The following is a 17,047-nucleotide window of genomic DNA, read 5'->3' on the forward strand; positions in this document are numbered from 1 at the left end:
AATAAAAAAAATGGCAAGATGTTGCCATTTATTTTTAAATAAAGATTAAAGAACAAAACTATTATTTGTTCTTCCTTTGTTTGTTTATATCTCCGCAGTAGTTGGAGGGTTTTTTTGCACCAAACCCTAAAATTAAGTATCATATAAAATAACAAATAAATTAAAGGATAATTAAACTGTGTTCGTAGTCCCAACACTCACAAACATTGCATTAGAGGTGTAATTTATTCAAGTGTGGAAGTACATGAGAATCTCACTCTTACCCCGTATGCATCACGTTAAGAAGACGCTCACTGTGATCCATCAACATCACTATAACGTTCATTTTGTCCTTGCTAAACCAGTGGTCAGGTACACCTTTGATTTCGATCTTTCTCATATCATTGCTTTGAAGATCATAACAGAGAATGTGAAATGGAGAAAACAAATTCTCTGGTATCAAGAAAACCTTGCCATTTTGAGTTGTACCATTGACTTTGAATATAGTGTCGTTATTGACTAAATGTAGCTGAGAAGGCTGCAAAACTAGAGTCTTCCTCGACCATTTATTGCTCCCGGCATCTTCCACGGCCCATAAATCAAGTCTACCCTTTTCTCTAAGATTGCTTTGGACAATAAGAGTTACTTTGCCACCATACTCTATAAGACTCACATCCTTGACCCTTGAACGCAGCTCATCTCCGTCCCTGCGAGGTACTTGGATCATTTTGAATTCTCCGGATCTAATGTGGAAACTCACAAGAACAGAATTATACGAATCAGTCCAACCCAGGTAATATATAACCCCATCAATACACACTCCTCCCTTGACCGGAATGTGAGGACGAAAGTCAGCTGGACACGTTGGAGCCGCCTTTTTCCAAATTCCTCTTCCTCCAGCTTCTAGGAAAAAGACCCGATGCTCTGACCTCATCTCTTGACGAAATCTCGTTCTGACACCAGTTGAACATACCACTACGTACTGGTCGCTAACATGGTCGTGTCCATAATAGTAAGAGACGACTTTTGCACCTTCTCCTGGAGGAGGAGTTATGATGATGTTGGATTTGATTGCCGCGGGGAAGGTGACAAGGTGTCTGGTGGCAGGATTATAGATCCGCGGCTTTCCCCAAAAGGTGTAACATATGAAGCCAGGAAGATATTGCAAGATGGCGCCTCCCCGCTGTGGGATGGTCAGATCGTGGTCAACTACAAAGCAAGAAGACGACGTAGTTTCTGGAGCCAATGATAGTATTACGGAGTTATGGCTGTCATTGAGATCCCGCAAACCCATGTAAAGTCGAGGGACCGAGTGGAAACGGCTGCTGAAATATCGTGAGCTGATGTACGATGACCAAAGTTTTGAGACGCACTTGAACCTCATAAGAGATTTAGCAGGCAGTTTCGTAAGGATCTCATCAGTCACCACATCCATAGGAGGAATCTCCATCTAAGGTCGTCTTCTTGTTTGGGCAATCTTTTAGGGTTTGAATTAAGACTGCTATATGTAAATACTAAATAGTATATTATATTCTGGTGAGTATTAACATACTACTATCATTATTTAACATTTAAAAAAAATCAGTATAGTTTATATATTAAAAATATTTAGAAAAGGAAACAAAAAAATGTATATATATATATATACAGAAAATAAGAGAACAATTTGTATTAATAAAGCAAAAATATATGGAAATATATACAAATTGTTCAATTAATAAAGCAAACTATATTAAAATATATTTCCATATATATTTTAAAAATTTTACATTTCTCTTATTTTTCAATTAATAAAGCCTTTGTTTTTCTTTTGTTGACTTTCCACTTTTACCGTAGGTACGTGTTTCTTTGCTTCTTTTTCGGTTCTAATTTCTCCATATATACCCTTTTTTTTTTTTGAAAATATATATACTTGTCTTTCGGTTAAATTGTTGTTAGTGATACATGTAAATTGAACTCTTTAATCAATATTGGGCTCTGTACTTAGATCGAAAGATAATGCTAAGTTGCTAAATACTCGAAACAATGTGTCAAATGTTTTCTTTTCTTTTCAATTAATGGAATCGTACACTTCTTCAATCACGAAATATTCCTTCATATGTAGTAGACTCTGGAGTCTGGACTATATATGTGATCTATATATACTTGCTTTCTTTAAAGATTGAATTAGTACTTTATCTTCTTATCCACTATTGTATATAGATTGGGAGAAGAGGAGCTTTAAATATATATAATTTTCTAAATGTTTTAATATATAAACTATACTGATTTTTAAAAATGTTAAATAATGATAGTAGTATTTTAATACTCACCAGAATATAATATACTATCCCGACCCACCACCTCATGAATCCTTTCTTTTCAACTTCCAATGTCGCCTCTTCTCAGTCCCCGCTTCCTTCTCACCTCTATTCACCGATATTGTTCTACGCCATCCGTTAAATCACTGCTTTGATCCGTTTCACAACAATACAGACAGCAAATGGATAGGTGTGATGGCTCTTATTCGCCTCTCAATTCTGGATCCAGTTTCAATGATTGACCACCCACTGAAATGTTACCTGCCATTTCCTGGTTGCAGCTACGAGCATTAGTTGATTGTCATGGACAAGCCCTCTGGTGAAAACACGTAAAAGTAACATATGATTAATTGCTTGCTATTCTCAAATCCTAGCCACATTTTTTGGCATGTAAGTCTTCCATATGTCGTGTTTATTTGTATTCCATTGTATCATACTTAAAGCTGATGTTTCGACACCTAGTTGGATGAAGATTTTCCCGCTGGAAATGAAGATTTCGTGGTACGTAAGAAAGTAGCAGAAATCATGATAGCATGCATTTAATGCTATGAGAAAATTCACCGCTGGAGGATCCCACATGTCTGTGTTAGTCCAACTCAAGTGTGCCCACCGAAAACCTGAGACTTCACAATTTTTTTTCTCTTTTTTAATTATTTCTCAAATATTTATCTAATCATCTCAATTTTAATAATTTAAGGTGACAACTCCAAAAAAAAATACAAAATAAAGTTGTTTTCATATCATTTATTTATTTCATATCATATCACAATACTCTATTAAAATATCTGAATTAAAAAAAAGTTATGTAATTATTTTTGTTTCTAAACAAAGTTACAAACGTACAGTAGTAGAAACGAATTCTCAATTTCTCTATATCCCATCCAAACGAGCCTTAGAAATGAAAAGGCCCAATAATAACAAGAAAGTTTAAGCCCAATTAGTTTTACCCCTTTTACCTTAAACCCAAGTCTCGTCATCGTCGATCATCGCCGGGAACCACACACCAGTCTCAATGGCGAAAACACTATCCCGGTCAACCGCCTCACGCGTAGCTAAGCGTTTCTTCTCCACCTCAAATGCCGCCGCTTCTCAATCCCCGCTTCCTTTGTTGGGATTTAAGCGGAAGAGATGAGAAGAAAGAGAGAGAACGGCAAAGAGAATGAGGATAGAATTAAATCTCATAAGTTACTCTTACAAAGGTTTACAAAGGATATAAATACCAAGAGGACTAGGGCTACACCCTTTACAATAAATCACATAGGGAATAAGGAAGGAGAATTAGTTCTTCCCAAGATTGAACTCGTCCTCTAATTGTTTCCTTAAATGCACCGCCCAAGACTTTATTTCCTCTTCTCCTGCTATAAAGAGAATTCGAACCTTCTCATGGACGTCCACATAGAGATATGGGCAATGTGATCATGGTCAATACTCCCCCTCAAGCTTAGCCAAAGAAGACGGCTAATCTTGGAACCCGCATAAGATCACCTCATTAAAAACCTCAACATAGAAAACCACATGGGACAAAACTATGTTAAGGAAAAGAGTATGATCTCCACGGGTTAGAGGAGTTCCTCACGGATGAGTTGGATCAACTAGTCCAAGCTTGCTGGAAATGTATTCGTAAATCTGAGGGCTCGTGGCTTTGGTGAAGATGTCCGCCAATTGGTCTTTGCTCGGAGTGTAACACGGCAAGACTACACCTGCTTCAATCTTTTCTCGCACCTTATGACAATCAACCTCAATGTGCTTAGTCCTTTCATGGAAGACCGAGTTGGTTGCTATGTGTATTGCCGCCTTATTGTCACAATGCATGGTGATTGGTTGATCAGACTCCACTCCAAAATCCTTGAGGAGGCCTTTGAGCCATGTTAGCTCATTGGTTAGCTTCTTCATAGCCCTATATTCCGACTCGGCACTTGATTGGACACAACTTTATGTTTCTTTGACTTCCAGGTTACTAGGTTCCCTCCAACGAACGTACAATACCCTGTTGTAGATCTCCTATCTGTTGTATCACCAGCGTAGTCTGCATCACAGTAGCCGACGAGCTCCGTGTTGTTGTTCTTTCCCATCCAAATACCTTGCCCCGGACTCCCCTTGAGATAACATAGAATCCGCTCGAGCGTTTGCCAATCAAAGTTCATTGGAGCTTTCATGTGTTGACTAACTTGGTTCACCGCATAGCAAATGTCCGGCCTCGTAATCGTGAGATAGATAAGCTTGCCCACCAGTCTTCGATAGCGTCCCACATCTTCGTATGGTTGGTGCGACTTGGGAACCGGAGCACCAGGTGTTGGCTTCTCCCCCTTTCGATTGACCTGATAGCCCTCTTCAAGTGGCGTGGACACTGGCTTGGCACCTATCTTACCTGTCTCATGTAAAAGGTCAAGAGTATACTTCCTTTGAGAGAGAAACAATCTCTCCGGAGAGCGAGAAATTTCTATCCCAAGGAAGTATTTGAGTTCACCCAAATCCTTAATATCAAAGGTAGAGTTAAGAAGAGCCTTAGTGGCACAAATACCATCCCTATCATCGCCGGTGATAATAATGTCATCGACATAAACAAGAACGACGACACGACCACTGGTAGTGCGGAGGGTGAACAGCGTATGATCAGCTTCAGAGCGCTTGAATCCATTCGTCCGTAGTGTAGAACTGAGTTTATGGTACCACGCCCTCGGAGATTGCTTGAGACCGTAGATCGCCTTGTGGAGCCTGAGAACCTTACCCGGAGCAACAATATATTCTAATCCCGGTGGAGGATGCATGTAGACCTCCTCAGTCAGCTCCCCCTGAAGAAATGCGTTCTTGACGTCCATTTGGCAGAGCTCCCAAGAGAGGTTAGTGGCCAAGGATAATACTACTCGAACTGTGTGGAGCTTACCACCGGTGCAAAGGTATCCGTATAGTCAAGACCATAGGTTTGAGTAAAGCCGCGTGCCACCAGTCGAGCTTTGTAGCGCTCTATCTCACCAGTGCTAAGATATTTGATAGTGAACACCCACTTTGAGCTGACAGCCTTTTTACCCTTCGGGAGATCGGCCTCATCCCAAGTTCTGTTCCGGATCATAGCTGCTGTTTCATCGTCCACCGCATCAAACCACTCCTTAAATTGCTTAGCTTCCTCGTAGGTTTGAGGGACAAAATGCTCATCCATCTTACCGAGGAAGGCAGCATGAGCAGCGGGAATAAGGTCAAGCGAACATACAGCCTGAATAGGGTGGGCAACAGCCTGATTATTGTAGTAAACCCTCTTGTCTTTCCATGTAGACGGATGAGATCGGATTCGGTTACTGCGCCGTAGCAATGGTTGAGTAATCGGCTGGTCTAGTGGCTCAAGAGTTTCTTCTCTATCTGTGCTCCCTGTTTGTTGCTCAACATGATCGGATGCGGTAGGCATTTCCTTAGTTGATGAAGCAATAGGTTCGGCAACTTGGTCCAATGGTGGACTTGCAATAGGAGAACTCGTATTCGGCCTATCTTCGGATTGGTTTGGAGACGACGGTAAAGGATCGGTAGTGATGTCCTGTTCACCAAGAGATGTCGGTTTAGTGACGCCAAGGTGGTCAAGAAGGAACCGCAAGTTGGCTGCCCGGTCAGTGTTAGATTGAGATAAGTCTTTTAAGCTTTCCCAATCCCTCTTGTCGTAGTAGCCTTGTTGTTCGAGAAACTTGACATCGCGTGACACCATAGTGCGGCCATTGATCGGATCGTAACACTTGTACCCCTTCTGGCTTGTTGAGTAACCGATGAACATACTTCTAGTGCTTTTGGCCTCAAGTTTATTCCTTTGTTCTCCGGGCACTAAAACAAAACAAACACACCCAAACACACGTAAGTGATCAAGAGAAGGTTTAATTTTGTTTAGTACCTCATAGGGTGATAAGTCATTTAAGACTTTTGTTGGTGTCCGATTGATCAAGTAGCACGCCATCATGACTGCATCCCCCCAAAACCGCTTAGGGACATTCGAGTGAAACAACATCGACCGAGCCACCTCCATTAAGTGTCGATTCTTCCTCTCGGCCACTCTATTTTGTTGAGGCGTATATGGACAACTGGTCTGTTGAAGAATTCCATACTTAGCAAGGTGCTCTTTGAGTTTGTGGCTTGTGTATTCACCTCCATTATCCGATCTTAGTACCTTTATTTTTGCATTAAATTGATTAGTAACATGATTCTGAAAATTGACAAAGGCATCATAGACCCTATCTTTAGATGGTAACAAGGTGAGCCAACTATATTTAGATTTCTCATCAATAAAAGTCACAAAATACTTGTTATTATCTCTAGATAGGCAAGGAGATGTCCACACATCAGAATGAACTAAGTCAAAGCAATGTTCGTAAATGGTACTAGATTTAGGAAAAACAGTTTTGCAATGTTTACCAAGAATGCAAGACTCACAAGTGGAGTTATCAAACGAAACATTAGGCAACATTAATTCAAATGCACGAGAATGAGGATGGCCTAGTCTAGCATGCCACACATCACTTAAACTACTACTAAGGTTCGAAGCAAAAGAAAATGAATTAGAAGGGCTTGAAGCTTTCTCTAGGACATAGAGATCTCCTCTACCATCTCCCTCTCCAAGGACCTTTCCACTTTTAATATCCTGAAAATGTACACTGTTAGGTCCAAAAATCGCATAACAATTCAAATCTGTAGTCGCTTTCTTTACCGATAAGAGATTCGAGGTAAATGAAGGCATAAAGAAGGCTTTAGAACTTTTATCAAACAACTTTAGTTCTCCTATTCCTTTAACATGTACTCTATCTCCATTGGTAATGATAACATTACCTAGTGTCGGTTTTATGTTGTGTATAAGACTAGGGTTACTAATCATATGGTGAGAAGCACCCGAGTCTACAACAAGAGAGGTACTCGGTTTTGAAGCGAAGAAAGTGGTACCGGATTCCTTTAGTGCGGCAATGGACTTGATGAGAGCCTCAAGGTCCGACTTTCTCACCAGGTCTCCAAGGGAAGCTGTCATGGCCGTGGCTGTTGCATCTCCTTGACTTGCTGTTCCGGTGCCTTGACCGCTTGGTCCTCCTTGCGAAAGATTTGCCTTGAACTTCGCCGGTTTGAGATGTGGGTGAAGGATCCAACATTTGTCTTTCAGATGGCCCCTCTTCTTACAATGGTCGCAAACCATCACTTTACGGTCCTCATGCTTGTAAACTCCCTTGTTAGCCGTAGCCAAGTCCTCCTTACCGCTAAACAAGCCTAGTGACCCTTGTTCTTTTTGAACTTGTGAACACACATCTTCAAGGGTTGGAAGCTTGTCACCACAAAGGATATGCTTAATAAGATCGTTGAATGCAGGATTCAGAGTTAGGAGAAGACCGAAGACCTTGTCCTGTTCCTTTCTTTCGTTAAGGATGGCCGGATCTATGGTGCTTGGCCGAAGCATCTCTAGTTCAGCCCAAAGAGACCTAAACTTGCCGAAGTGCTTTGTGAACTCTAAGTCTTCTTGGTGAAGACTGTTGATAGCTTTCTTTACTTCAAACACCCTGGTCAAGTTAGTCACGTTTCCATACACGTTCGCAAGTGATTCCCACAACTTCTTGGCCGTCTCACAGTACGAGTATGCTTCAAGGATTGGTGCATCAAGCGAATTCTGAAGAATGGCAAGCACGGTCTGATCCTCTTGGAACCATTTGACTTCCTTTTCGAGTTCAGCCTCCTTGTCTTCTTCTTTTCCTTCTTTACCGTCGTTTTTGGTGACTTTCTTGGGAAGCTGATTCGTTTCAACGTGAATCCATAGTCCCCGGCCACTCAACGCGGTCTTTGTTGTTCTTTTCCACAACAAATAGTTGGCCCCTTTTAAGACCACCGGTGTAACAAAAGGCTTGGTAGTGTCCATGATCGAGATGGGAAGATTGAGACTAAGAATGTCGAACAGAGAGAGAAGAACCCAAGTATTCCGAGAATAAGAAAGAGATTGGAGAAAAATAGAAGAGACTTGAGTAACGGAGAATAAGAATAAGATTAAAGAATCAATGATCGAAGAACTGCTCTGATAACATGTTGGGATTTAAGCGGAAGAGATGAGAAGAAAGGGAGAGAACGGCAAAGAGAATAAGGATAGAATTAAATCCCATAAGTTACTCTTACAAAGGTTTACAAATGATATAAATACCAAGAGGACTAGGGCTACACCCTTTACAATAAATCACATAGGGAATAAGGAAGGAGAATTAGTTCTTCCCAAGATTGAACTCGTCCTCTAATTGTTTCCTTAAATGCACCGCCCAAGACTTTATTTCCTCTTCTCCTCTAACGGCTATAAAGAGATTTCGAACTTCTCATGGACGTCCACATAGAGATATGGGTAATGTGATCATGGTCAATATCCTTCTCACCTCCTCTCCCATCGAACCTCACCGACGCTGTTCCACGCCGTCGGATACACCCCTGCTTTGACCCGTTTCACAACGATACAGACCCGAATGGATAGGTCCGGTGGATCGTATTCGCCGCTCAAATCCGGATCCAATTTCTTTTAACGAATAATAAATAATGTATATATATAATATGGTGGTGTTTTGGTGAAAGCGAATGCATCAAATATGTTTCTGCAACTATCGATATGAATCTTCTTTCCTGAAATGTGTTTCAGGCTCATACCCTTTTGGTTTTACATTTCGTCGAACATTTTGGATGCATGCCCAACTTTACTTAAAAGTGCAAACCCAAAAAAAAAAAAAGATCCCATCAAATTCCTTATTACCGGTTCGTAAAAGTTAAAAACCCAAATGGAAAAAAAAAAGCGAGTGTTTTTTTGGGATGTAGGGAAAGAGAAGATTAAAGAGAGAAAGCCGAAATCATGCGGAGGAGGCTACTCCGTTGCCTTCACTGCCCTCGTCCCCTCCGGCCTCGCCGTCGCCGTGGCCGTCGCCGTCGGGTTTGAACACGGGCGAAAAGTCAATGACGGTCTGAATAGCTGCCGCAAGCTTTTTCCTTCCTCTCCTCGCTTTAGCTCTTTGATGTGCTGCCTTGTTTTCCAGCCTCTGACTCGTCCGCCTACTTGGCACGGGAGCTGGACGACAATTCTCGAGGAGTGCTGCATCGGAGAACTGAACCGCAATACGCTGCACGGGAGCGACATCTGCGAACGAACCAAATAAAAAACAGAGAGCATAAGCTTGAAGCAACCAAAAGTAAAACTCTAACGCGGACTCAATAAGCAACCAAATAAAAAACTGGATCGGTGCAAAACTCAGAATAAAACAGAGAGCATAAAATAATCTCTTATCGGACTCTCAAGCTTGAAGCAACCAAAAATAAAACTCTAATCAATCAAGCAACCAAAAAATAAATTTCTCAATCAATCAAGCAACCAAAAAAAAAAAAAAAAAAACTCTAACACGATCAAAGATGTTCTGTTCCATGGTTTCAAAAAGAAAATACAGATTTTACCTGGTTCAGCGTCAGCGGGCGACAAACCGAGGACTCCTTCTCCACCGATGTGTTCAACTTTGTTACTGGAAAATGGGAAACGACTCTCATCAAAAGAACAACACCAAAGGAAACAAAAAAAAAAAACACACAAAGATCAGAGTAAAATTACGGTAGATCCTCTCCATTGGCCTGAATAGCTGCCGCAAGCTTTTTCACTCCTCTCCTCGGTTTAGCTCTTTGAGGTGCTGCCTTGTTATCCAGCCTCTGACTCGTCCTCGTCCGCCTACTTGGCACGGGAGCTGGACGACAATTCTCGAGGAGTGCTGCATCGGGAGCGACATCTGCGAACGAACCAAATAAAAAACAGAGAGCATAAGCTTGAAGCAACCAAAAGTAAAACTCTCTTAACACGGACTCAATAAGCAACCAAAAATAAAACTCTAACACAGGACTCAACCAATCAAACAACCAAAAATCAATTTCTCAAATAAATCAAGCAACCAAAAAAAAATAAAACTCTAACACGATCAAAGCAGCTAGCGATGTTCTGTTCCATGGTTTCAAAAACAAAATCCAGATCCAAAAAGACGCTTTTACCTTGTTCAAGGGTCGACAATGGACCATCGCCGAGGAAAACGGGAAACGACTCTTCTTCACCGATTTCTTCATCTTCGTTACTGGAAAACAGGAAACGACTCTCATCAAAAGAACAACACCAAAGGAAACAAAAAAAAAAAACACACAAAGCAAAAAACCATCAGACTAAAATATTACGGTAGATCGTCTCCTTTCACTTTCGCTTCTTCAACATTCTCTTCCCTTTCTTCCTTTTCTTCAACGGTTTTCATGATCACGCCTTCTTCACCACTACAAAACAGAGATCCAGATCAAAAAAAAAAAGAAGAAAAAAACAAAAATAAAAGAAAGTAAAATCAAAAAGAAGAAGAGTTACGACGAGAATTTCTTCATCATGGTCTTTGCTTTTTCAGGTCGAGGAGAGGAGAGGAGAGTTTGTTAGACTGACAATGACAGTGACATATTTATTTCTGATTTTATAGACAACGACGGATTTCAGCCTAGACGCTTAATTTGGCTATCGACGCTTAATTTGTTTTTTGGAATCCGCATTTACATATTATTAATTTTTAAACGAACTTTTTATAAAATGGCTTAATTATTGTAAAACTATATGTTATCTCTTCCCTACACACATACATATATACTCATTAAATTTTAATATCATATACATTCCAAAACTCAAAATATTTGTTTCATTCACATTATATATATATATATATATATATATATATATATTTTTTAAAAAAAAAAAAAAAAAAAAAAACAAACTTGTCCCATTTACTTCATTCAGATGTAAGTCTCTAATCTTTTTTTTTTTTTTTTTTTTGCGTTTGTTCTAACATTTTCATCAACTATTAAGTGTAGTCATGCATGCTTAATATATAAACGACATGCAATATAATAACCAAATGGATGTCAAATTCATTAATTAGTCTCTTATCTTATCTTCTTTTTTTTTTTTGCGTTTGTTCTAATCTTTTTTTTTTTTCCTTTTTCTTGCAACACACACGCACCAATAAAGAAGAAGAATAATATATGTATGCATGCCATCATCCATTTCCATCCATCAAATCCTTGGACTCAAGTTTGTCCCTACCATCTTTCTTAATTTGGAATATGGAATCTATATATATCTATCTACTTATTAATTAATTAATTGACATTTATGGGTGTCGTCTCATTTCTAACGTACTCTTTCTCGACCATGCATGCAATTCGTTCAAATGTAATATATACTCCATCTGGACTATATATGCATGTGATCTATATTTGCTTGCTTTAATAATGATTGATTTAGTCTTTTATATATCTTCTTATCCACTAAGACCATTAATCAGTACTTTTGTTCTTATATTATTAAAATTAGCGTGCGTGTGTGTGAAAGTGTGAACAGGAGCTCAAAACGGTATTTTTTTTTTTTTTTTTTTTTTTTTTTTGTTAAAGATGCGGCTGAGAAGGTTAGTTATATATAGTAGTATTAGTATACTATACTAGTAGAAGATGTAGTTTTATAAGAAGCAATATATCAGTTAACTCAACTATAATATATATACCATGATCAGTCAGCTCTACGGATCTTCATCTTCCTGATCCTTCACCGTACGTAAGTCCCCATATTATTTTAATTCATCCGATGATACTTCTTCTCTTCTCTTGTTAATCATTTCTTTAATTTATTATTATCATGGTATCCGATGATACTTCTTCTCTTCTCTTCTTTTTTTTTTTTAAGTTCAAATTTAAGTTGACTTCCGGGTCTGTCCAGACAATCGTCTCACAGAGCCAAATATACGAGCTCGTACGGAAAAAGAGAAACCGTCGCTGAATCACAAACGAGAGAGAAACATTCAGAGAAAAAAGAAGAGAAATGAGACTGACCAAATTTGACATTCTCTTCTTGACAAAATGGAGGGATGCCATATAATTTGTAAGGTTTGAAGAAGAACTCAAATCACAAATTCAGTCTAGACAGACAAGCTAGTAGAGGTGTGAATGGAAGTCGCTTACTTTTGTAGAGAGAGTGCTTGATGACCATAAACTATATAAAATTAAGTATCATATAAAATAACAAATAAATTAAGGGATAATTAAACTGTGTTCGTAGTCCCAACACTCACAAACAATATTGCATTAGAGGTGTAATTTATTCAAGTGTACGTGGAAGTACACGAGACGATCTCACTCTTATCCCGTATGCATCACGTTAAGAAGACGCTCACTTTGATCCGCGGCTTTCCCCAAGAGGTGTAACATATGAAGCCAGGAAGATATTGCAAGATGGAGCCTCCCCGCTGTGGGATGGTCAGATCGTGGTCAACAGAGCCGTGCGTACGTGTGACCAAATGAAACATTCGCCTACGGCCAATTTTTTGGAAAAATTATTAAGGTTTATTATGTACTTTTATCTATTATAATAACTAGAAGCTCATTGTTTATATAGAAACATGACATTTTTAGTCTTGGATAATAATATTGTTTATATGGTCTTTTAAACTAAAAACTTAATAAACCTAAAATAAACATAGAGATTAAAATTTATGATAACTAATATATTCACATACTAAGATAAAAATAGTAATGGCATCACTCTTTATGCCAAAAAAGGGGTACAAGTTATTTTTTGGACTTAATATTTTGTTACTATTTTCATTTTTTATATGTAAGATGTTAATTATTATTGAGAATTTGTTAAAAATGCCCCTTTTGATATACCCCTTTTCAAAAATACCCTCTTTTCGGCTATTTTTATTTTTGCCCTCTTTTAATTTTTAATGACCATTTTACCCTTAGATGAAAATTAATTTATTCAATAAAAAGAAAAAAACAAAATTTTCCCGCCAAAAAATTTCCGACATATTTTCCCGCCAAAAATTTTTTTGTCAAAAAAGTTTTGATAAAAAAATTTCGACAAAAAAATTTTCCCGCCAAAAAAAATTTACAAGGTTTTTAAAAGGTTTTATAAGTTTTCTACCTTATAAAGCCTTATAAACACCTTGTAAAGGCTTTTACAAGATTTTTTAAAGAGTTTTAAAAGGTTTTTTAAACAACTTGTAAACGCTTTTACAAGATTTTTAAAAGGTTTTTAAAAGGTTTTAAAAGGTTTTTAAAAGGTTTTTAAAAGGTTTTTAAAAGGTTTTCAAATGGTTTTTAAAAAGATTTTAAAAAAGTTTTTAAACACCTTGTAAACGCTTTTACAATGTTTTTAAAAACCTTGTAAAAGTTTTTATAAGATTTTTAAAAGGGTTTTAAAAAAATTTTAAACACCTTGTAAATGCTTTTAAAAAGTTTTTAAAAGCGTTTACAAGGTGTTTAAAAACCTTTTAAAAGCATTTACAAGCTTTTTAAAAGCATTTACATGGTTTTTAAAAGCGTTTACAATGTGTTTAAAAACCTTTTAAAAACCTTGTAAACATTTTTAAAAGTTTTTTAAAAGCGTTTACAATGTTTTTAAAAGGTATAAATTTCAATATTTTTGGCGGGAAAAATTTTCGATTTTGGCGGGAAAATTTTTTTTTGGCGTGAAAAAATAATTTTTTCGGAAAAATTTTTCGATTTTGGCGGGAAAAAGATTTTTTGGCAGGAAACTTTTTTGGCGGGAAAATATTTTCGATTTTGATGACTGTACATTATTGCTGTCACTCAAAAAGGGTAATTTGATCATTTTGTATATAAAGAGGGGTAGTTTTAAAAATGGTCAATATTAAGGGATATTTTTAAAAAGGGGTATGAAAAAAGGGGTATTTTTGAGAATGCTCCATTATTATTTTACAAGTTTTTGTTTTATATCGATTGTATTTTCTTTTTAATATCGCCTCCTGCCTCCGTATCTCTAGGCACAGCTGGTGGTCAACTACAAAGCAAGAAGACGTAGTGTCCGGAGCCAATGGTCACTGATATCATATCCCGCAAACACATGTAAAGTCGAGGACGCGGTCGGGATGGGACCGAGTGGAAACGGCTGCTGAAATATCGTGAGCTGATGTACGATGACCAAAGTTTTGAGACGCACTTGAATCTCATAAGAGGTTTAGCAGGCAGTTTCGTAAGGATCTCATCCCTCACCACATCCATAGGAGGAATCTCCATCTCAGGTCGTCTTCTTGTAAACAATCTTTTAGGGTTTGAATTAAGACTGCTATATGTAAATACTAAATAGTATATTATATTCTGGTGAGTATTGAAATACTACTATCATTATGCAACATCTTGCCATTTTTTTTTTTCAAAATTGTAAGATTTTTAAGTTGTCACGTCATCAATACAGAAAAATGTTATATTGCGGGTGACTTTTGATATTATAGTATTGAATTGCATTTATTTGATTTGGATGGTTTTCTTGCAAAAAAAACTATTTGGAAAGTTTTTTTGCACAAAACCCTTAATTTTATATAGTTTCTTTTTTCGACAAGAAGAAAGAATTAACAATCTTGAGTTTAGACAAGAGGAAAGAATTAACAATCTTGAGTTCTTAACTTATGTGCGAGAATTTAAATACACCTAAGTTTCTTTGTATTGAGGATTTCGCCTACTTTCCTTTAATATTTGTATTAACCTCTAACGTTACTAAATCGGTAATTCTCATATTATAACCACTAGCACTAAATATAGCATCTTAATTTTTTTTCAAAAATTTGGGACCGTAGGCGAATATTTCCATTTGCTGTGAGTAGGCACAGCTTTGGAGTTAAACTGATGTATTCCTATAGTCAAAGCATCGAGGAGGACATGAACGAGTGGTTTAACTTCATGGACACGCTAAATTTACTAATTTGATGACTTTACTTTGGTGTAAATAATTATAATTGTATGTATGTCGTCAAAGCAAGTACTCATGATCAGTGTTGTCTCAGCAACCTGTTTTCTTGAATCAAAAAAAAAAAAAAAAAAACTTTTTGAAATAGAGAAGAGAGACAGCTTTGACGAGAGTTCTATATATGCTCTTTAATTATCCAGATTATCATATGCATGCCATACATATATCCTATATGTACTTTAATACTTGTACATACACAAAAAAGTTTTTAGCATTTTAAATTCAACAAGTAAAAACATATAGATATATAACACCTAATGTTAAAATTCAAAAGATTATATATCTTAGCTAAGCATTTATATATATATGAGTAGGAAAAATCGCAATCTCTATCATTAATTTGCCGCAAAGACTAGTAGATTGAACAAGTTTTTATACAGTTCACGTTGAACTAAAATATCTCATTATGATTGCTCAACAATAAATAAACAAACGGATCGGATATGTGAATTTAATTAGATTAAAGTTCAGCTTTGTCCAAAAAAAAAATTAAGAATAGAATTTAAAAGTTTATTTTCATAACAGTTAAAGTCTTATTACGTATATTTATATTAGTCCAGTTGGTCTTAGTTGTGTGTTGTGGGAACAAAAAAGCTGGTTTCTGTTAATATTGCGAAAAAGCATTTCTTTTGTTGATTTTCCACTTTTACCAAAGGTACGTGTTTCGTTGCTTCTTCTTCGGTTCTAATTTCTCCATATATACTTGTCTTTCGGTTAAATTGTTGTTAGTGATACTTGTAAAATGAACTCTTTAATCCATATTGGGCTCTGTTGTACTTAGATCGAAAGATAATGCTAAGTTGCTAAATACTCGAAACAATGTGTCAAATGTTTTTTTTTTTTTTTTTCAATAAATGGAATCGTACCCTTCTTCAATCACGAAATAAGTTTCCTTCATATGTAGTAGACTCTGGACTATGTGATCTATATATACTTGCTTTCTTTAAAGATTGAATTAGTGCTTTATCTTCTTATCCACTATTGTATATAGATAATAGATTGTGAGAAGAGGAGCTTTAAATAATACAATATATTTTCCAGATGGAAACTCGAGACCATATGTTTTTCTCTTGTCAGTTCACTTCCTCAATCTGGAGAACGCTTATCTGTGTGGACTCACCCAACAGCGGTATATCTCTTGTTTTGGAGATTTGCTGGTCGAGATCTCCGGCTCCAACTATGGTCAGACACATCAATTCATACTGCGATATGCCTTTCAAACTACAATTTTATGCTATATGTAGAGAACGAAACAAGCGACGTCATGGGGATCAACCTGCAACTGTATCTCAGCCATTAAAGGACATTGACACCACTGTTCGTAATAGGCTACTGTCTCTACAGGCGCAAGGCAAGTTCGACGATGCTTTGTGCAAATGGTTCGCTGCCCGGCGGCCTCATCTTTCTGTTCACTAGCTCTTCTCTCACATTCAATCTCTAGTTTCAATTGCCAAAAATAAGACTATGGATGCATCTAATGTAAACAGGGTTCTTTTTTTTGATTGAATTAACATTCATACAAAAAAAAATATACAATATATCAATCATAGTTGTGCTCTTTAAGTATACAGACAGGGTTGATTGTTTAGTAACTAGGCACAAGTAATTTAGGGTGAAAAGTCAATGGACTAGGGAAGAGTCAGACCAAAGAAAAAAGGAGACCTAACTAAATCAAAACTTAAATATAAGTTTGCTCTTATTCTCTTAGCTACGTTTGATGTCACATAATTAAAAACAAGTGAGTTAGATAGACATATTAATTGTTTATTATTATTTCTCTTTTAATGGATAGCGTATTTTAGGGCGTATCATACTCTTCCGCTAGTATCTTTGACGCCTGAGGATGCCATGGGATTGCATTGGAGTCCGATTTGAGATGTTCCTGTGTTGCTGCTACGTCGATATTATTTGTGTATAAATATTTGCTGACCTAGAGAAGCTCATGTGCATTCCGTCTCATCTGTGGAAAGTC

General features: G+C 37.3%; 1 protein-coding gene and 1 pseudogene across 1 annotated transcript; both read right to left on the reverse strand.

The window, feature by feature from the left end:
* Nucleotides 1-259: 259 nt before the first annotated feature.
* LOC104773828 (F-box/LRR-repeat protein At2g40920 pseudogene) lies at nucleotides 260-14,518 on the reverse strand (annotated as a pseudogene).
* On the reverse strand, nucleotides 8,826-10,788 carry LOC147943349 (uncharacterized). Its single transcript, XM_087513273.1, has 6 exons — nucleotides 10,636-10,788; nucleotides 10,458-10,550; nucleotides 10,281-10,360; nucleotides 9,853-10,024; nucleotides 9,702-9,766; nucleotides 8,826-9,390 (listed from the first exon to the last, which is right to left on the reverse strand). Exons 1-6 carry the CDS (start codon nucleotides 10,653-10,655, stop codon nucleotides 9,107-9,109), a joined length of 714 nt encoding a protein of 237 aa, XP_087369399.1. The 5' UTR covers nucleotides 10,656-10,788; the 3' UTR covers nucleotides 8,826-9,106.
* Nucleotides 14,519-17,047: the final 2,529 nt, after the last annotated feature.

This window comes from Camelina sativa, chromosome 5 (assembly GCF_030686135.1).
Source record: "Camelina sativa cultivar CO46 ecotype springtype chromosome 5, ASM3068613v1".
In the NCBI taxonomy this organism is placed as follows: domain Eukaryota; kingdom Viridiplantae; phylum Streptophyta; class Magnoliopsida; order Brassicales; family Brassicaceae; genus Camelina; species Camelina sativa.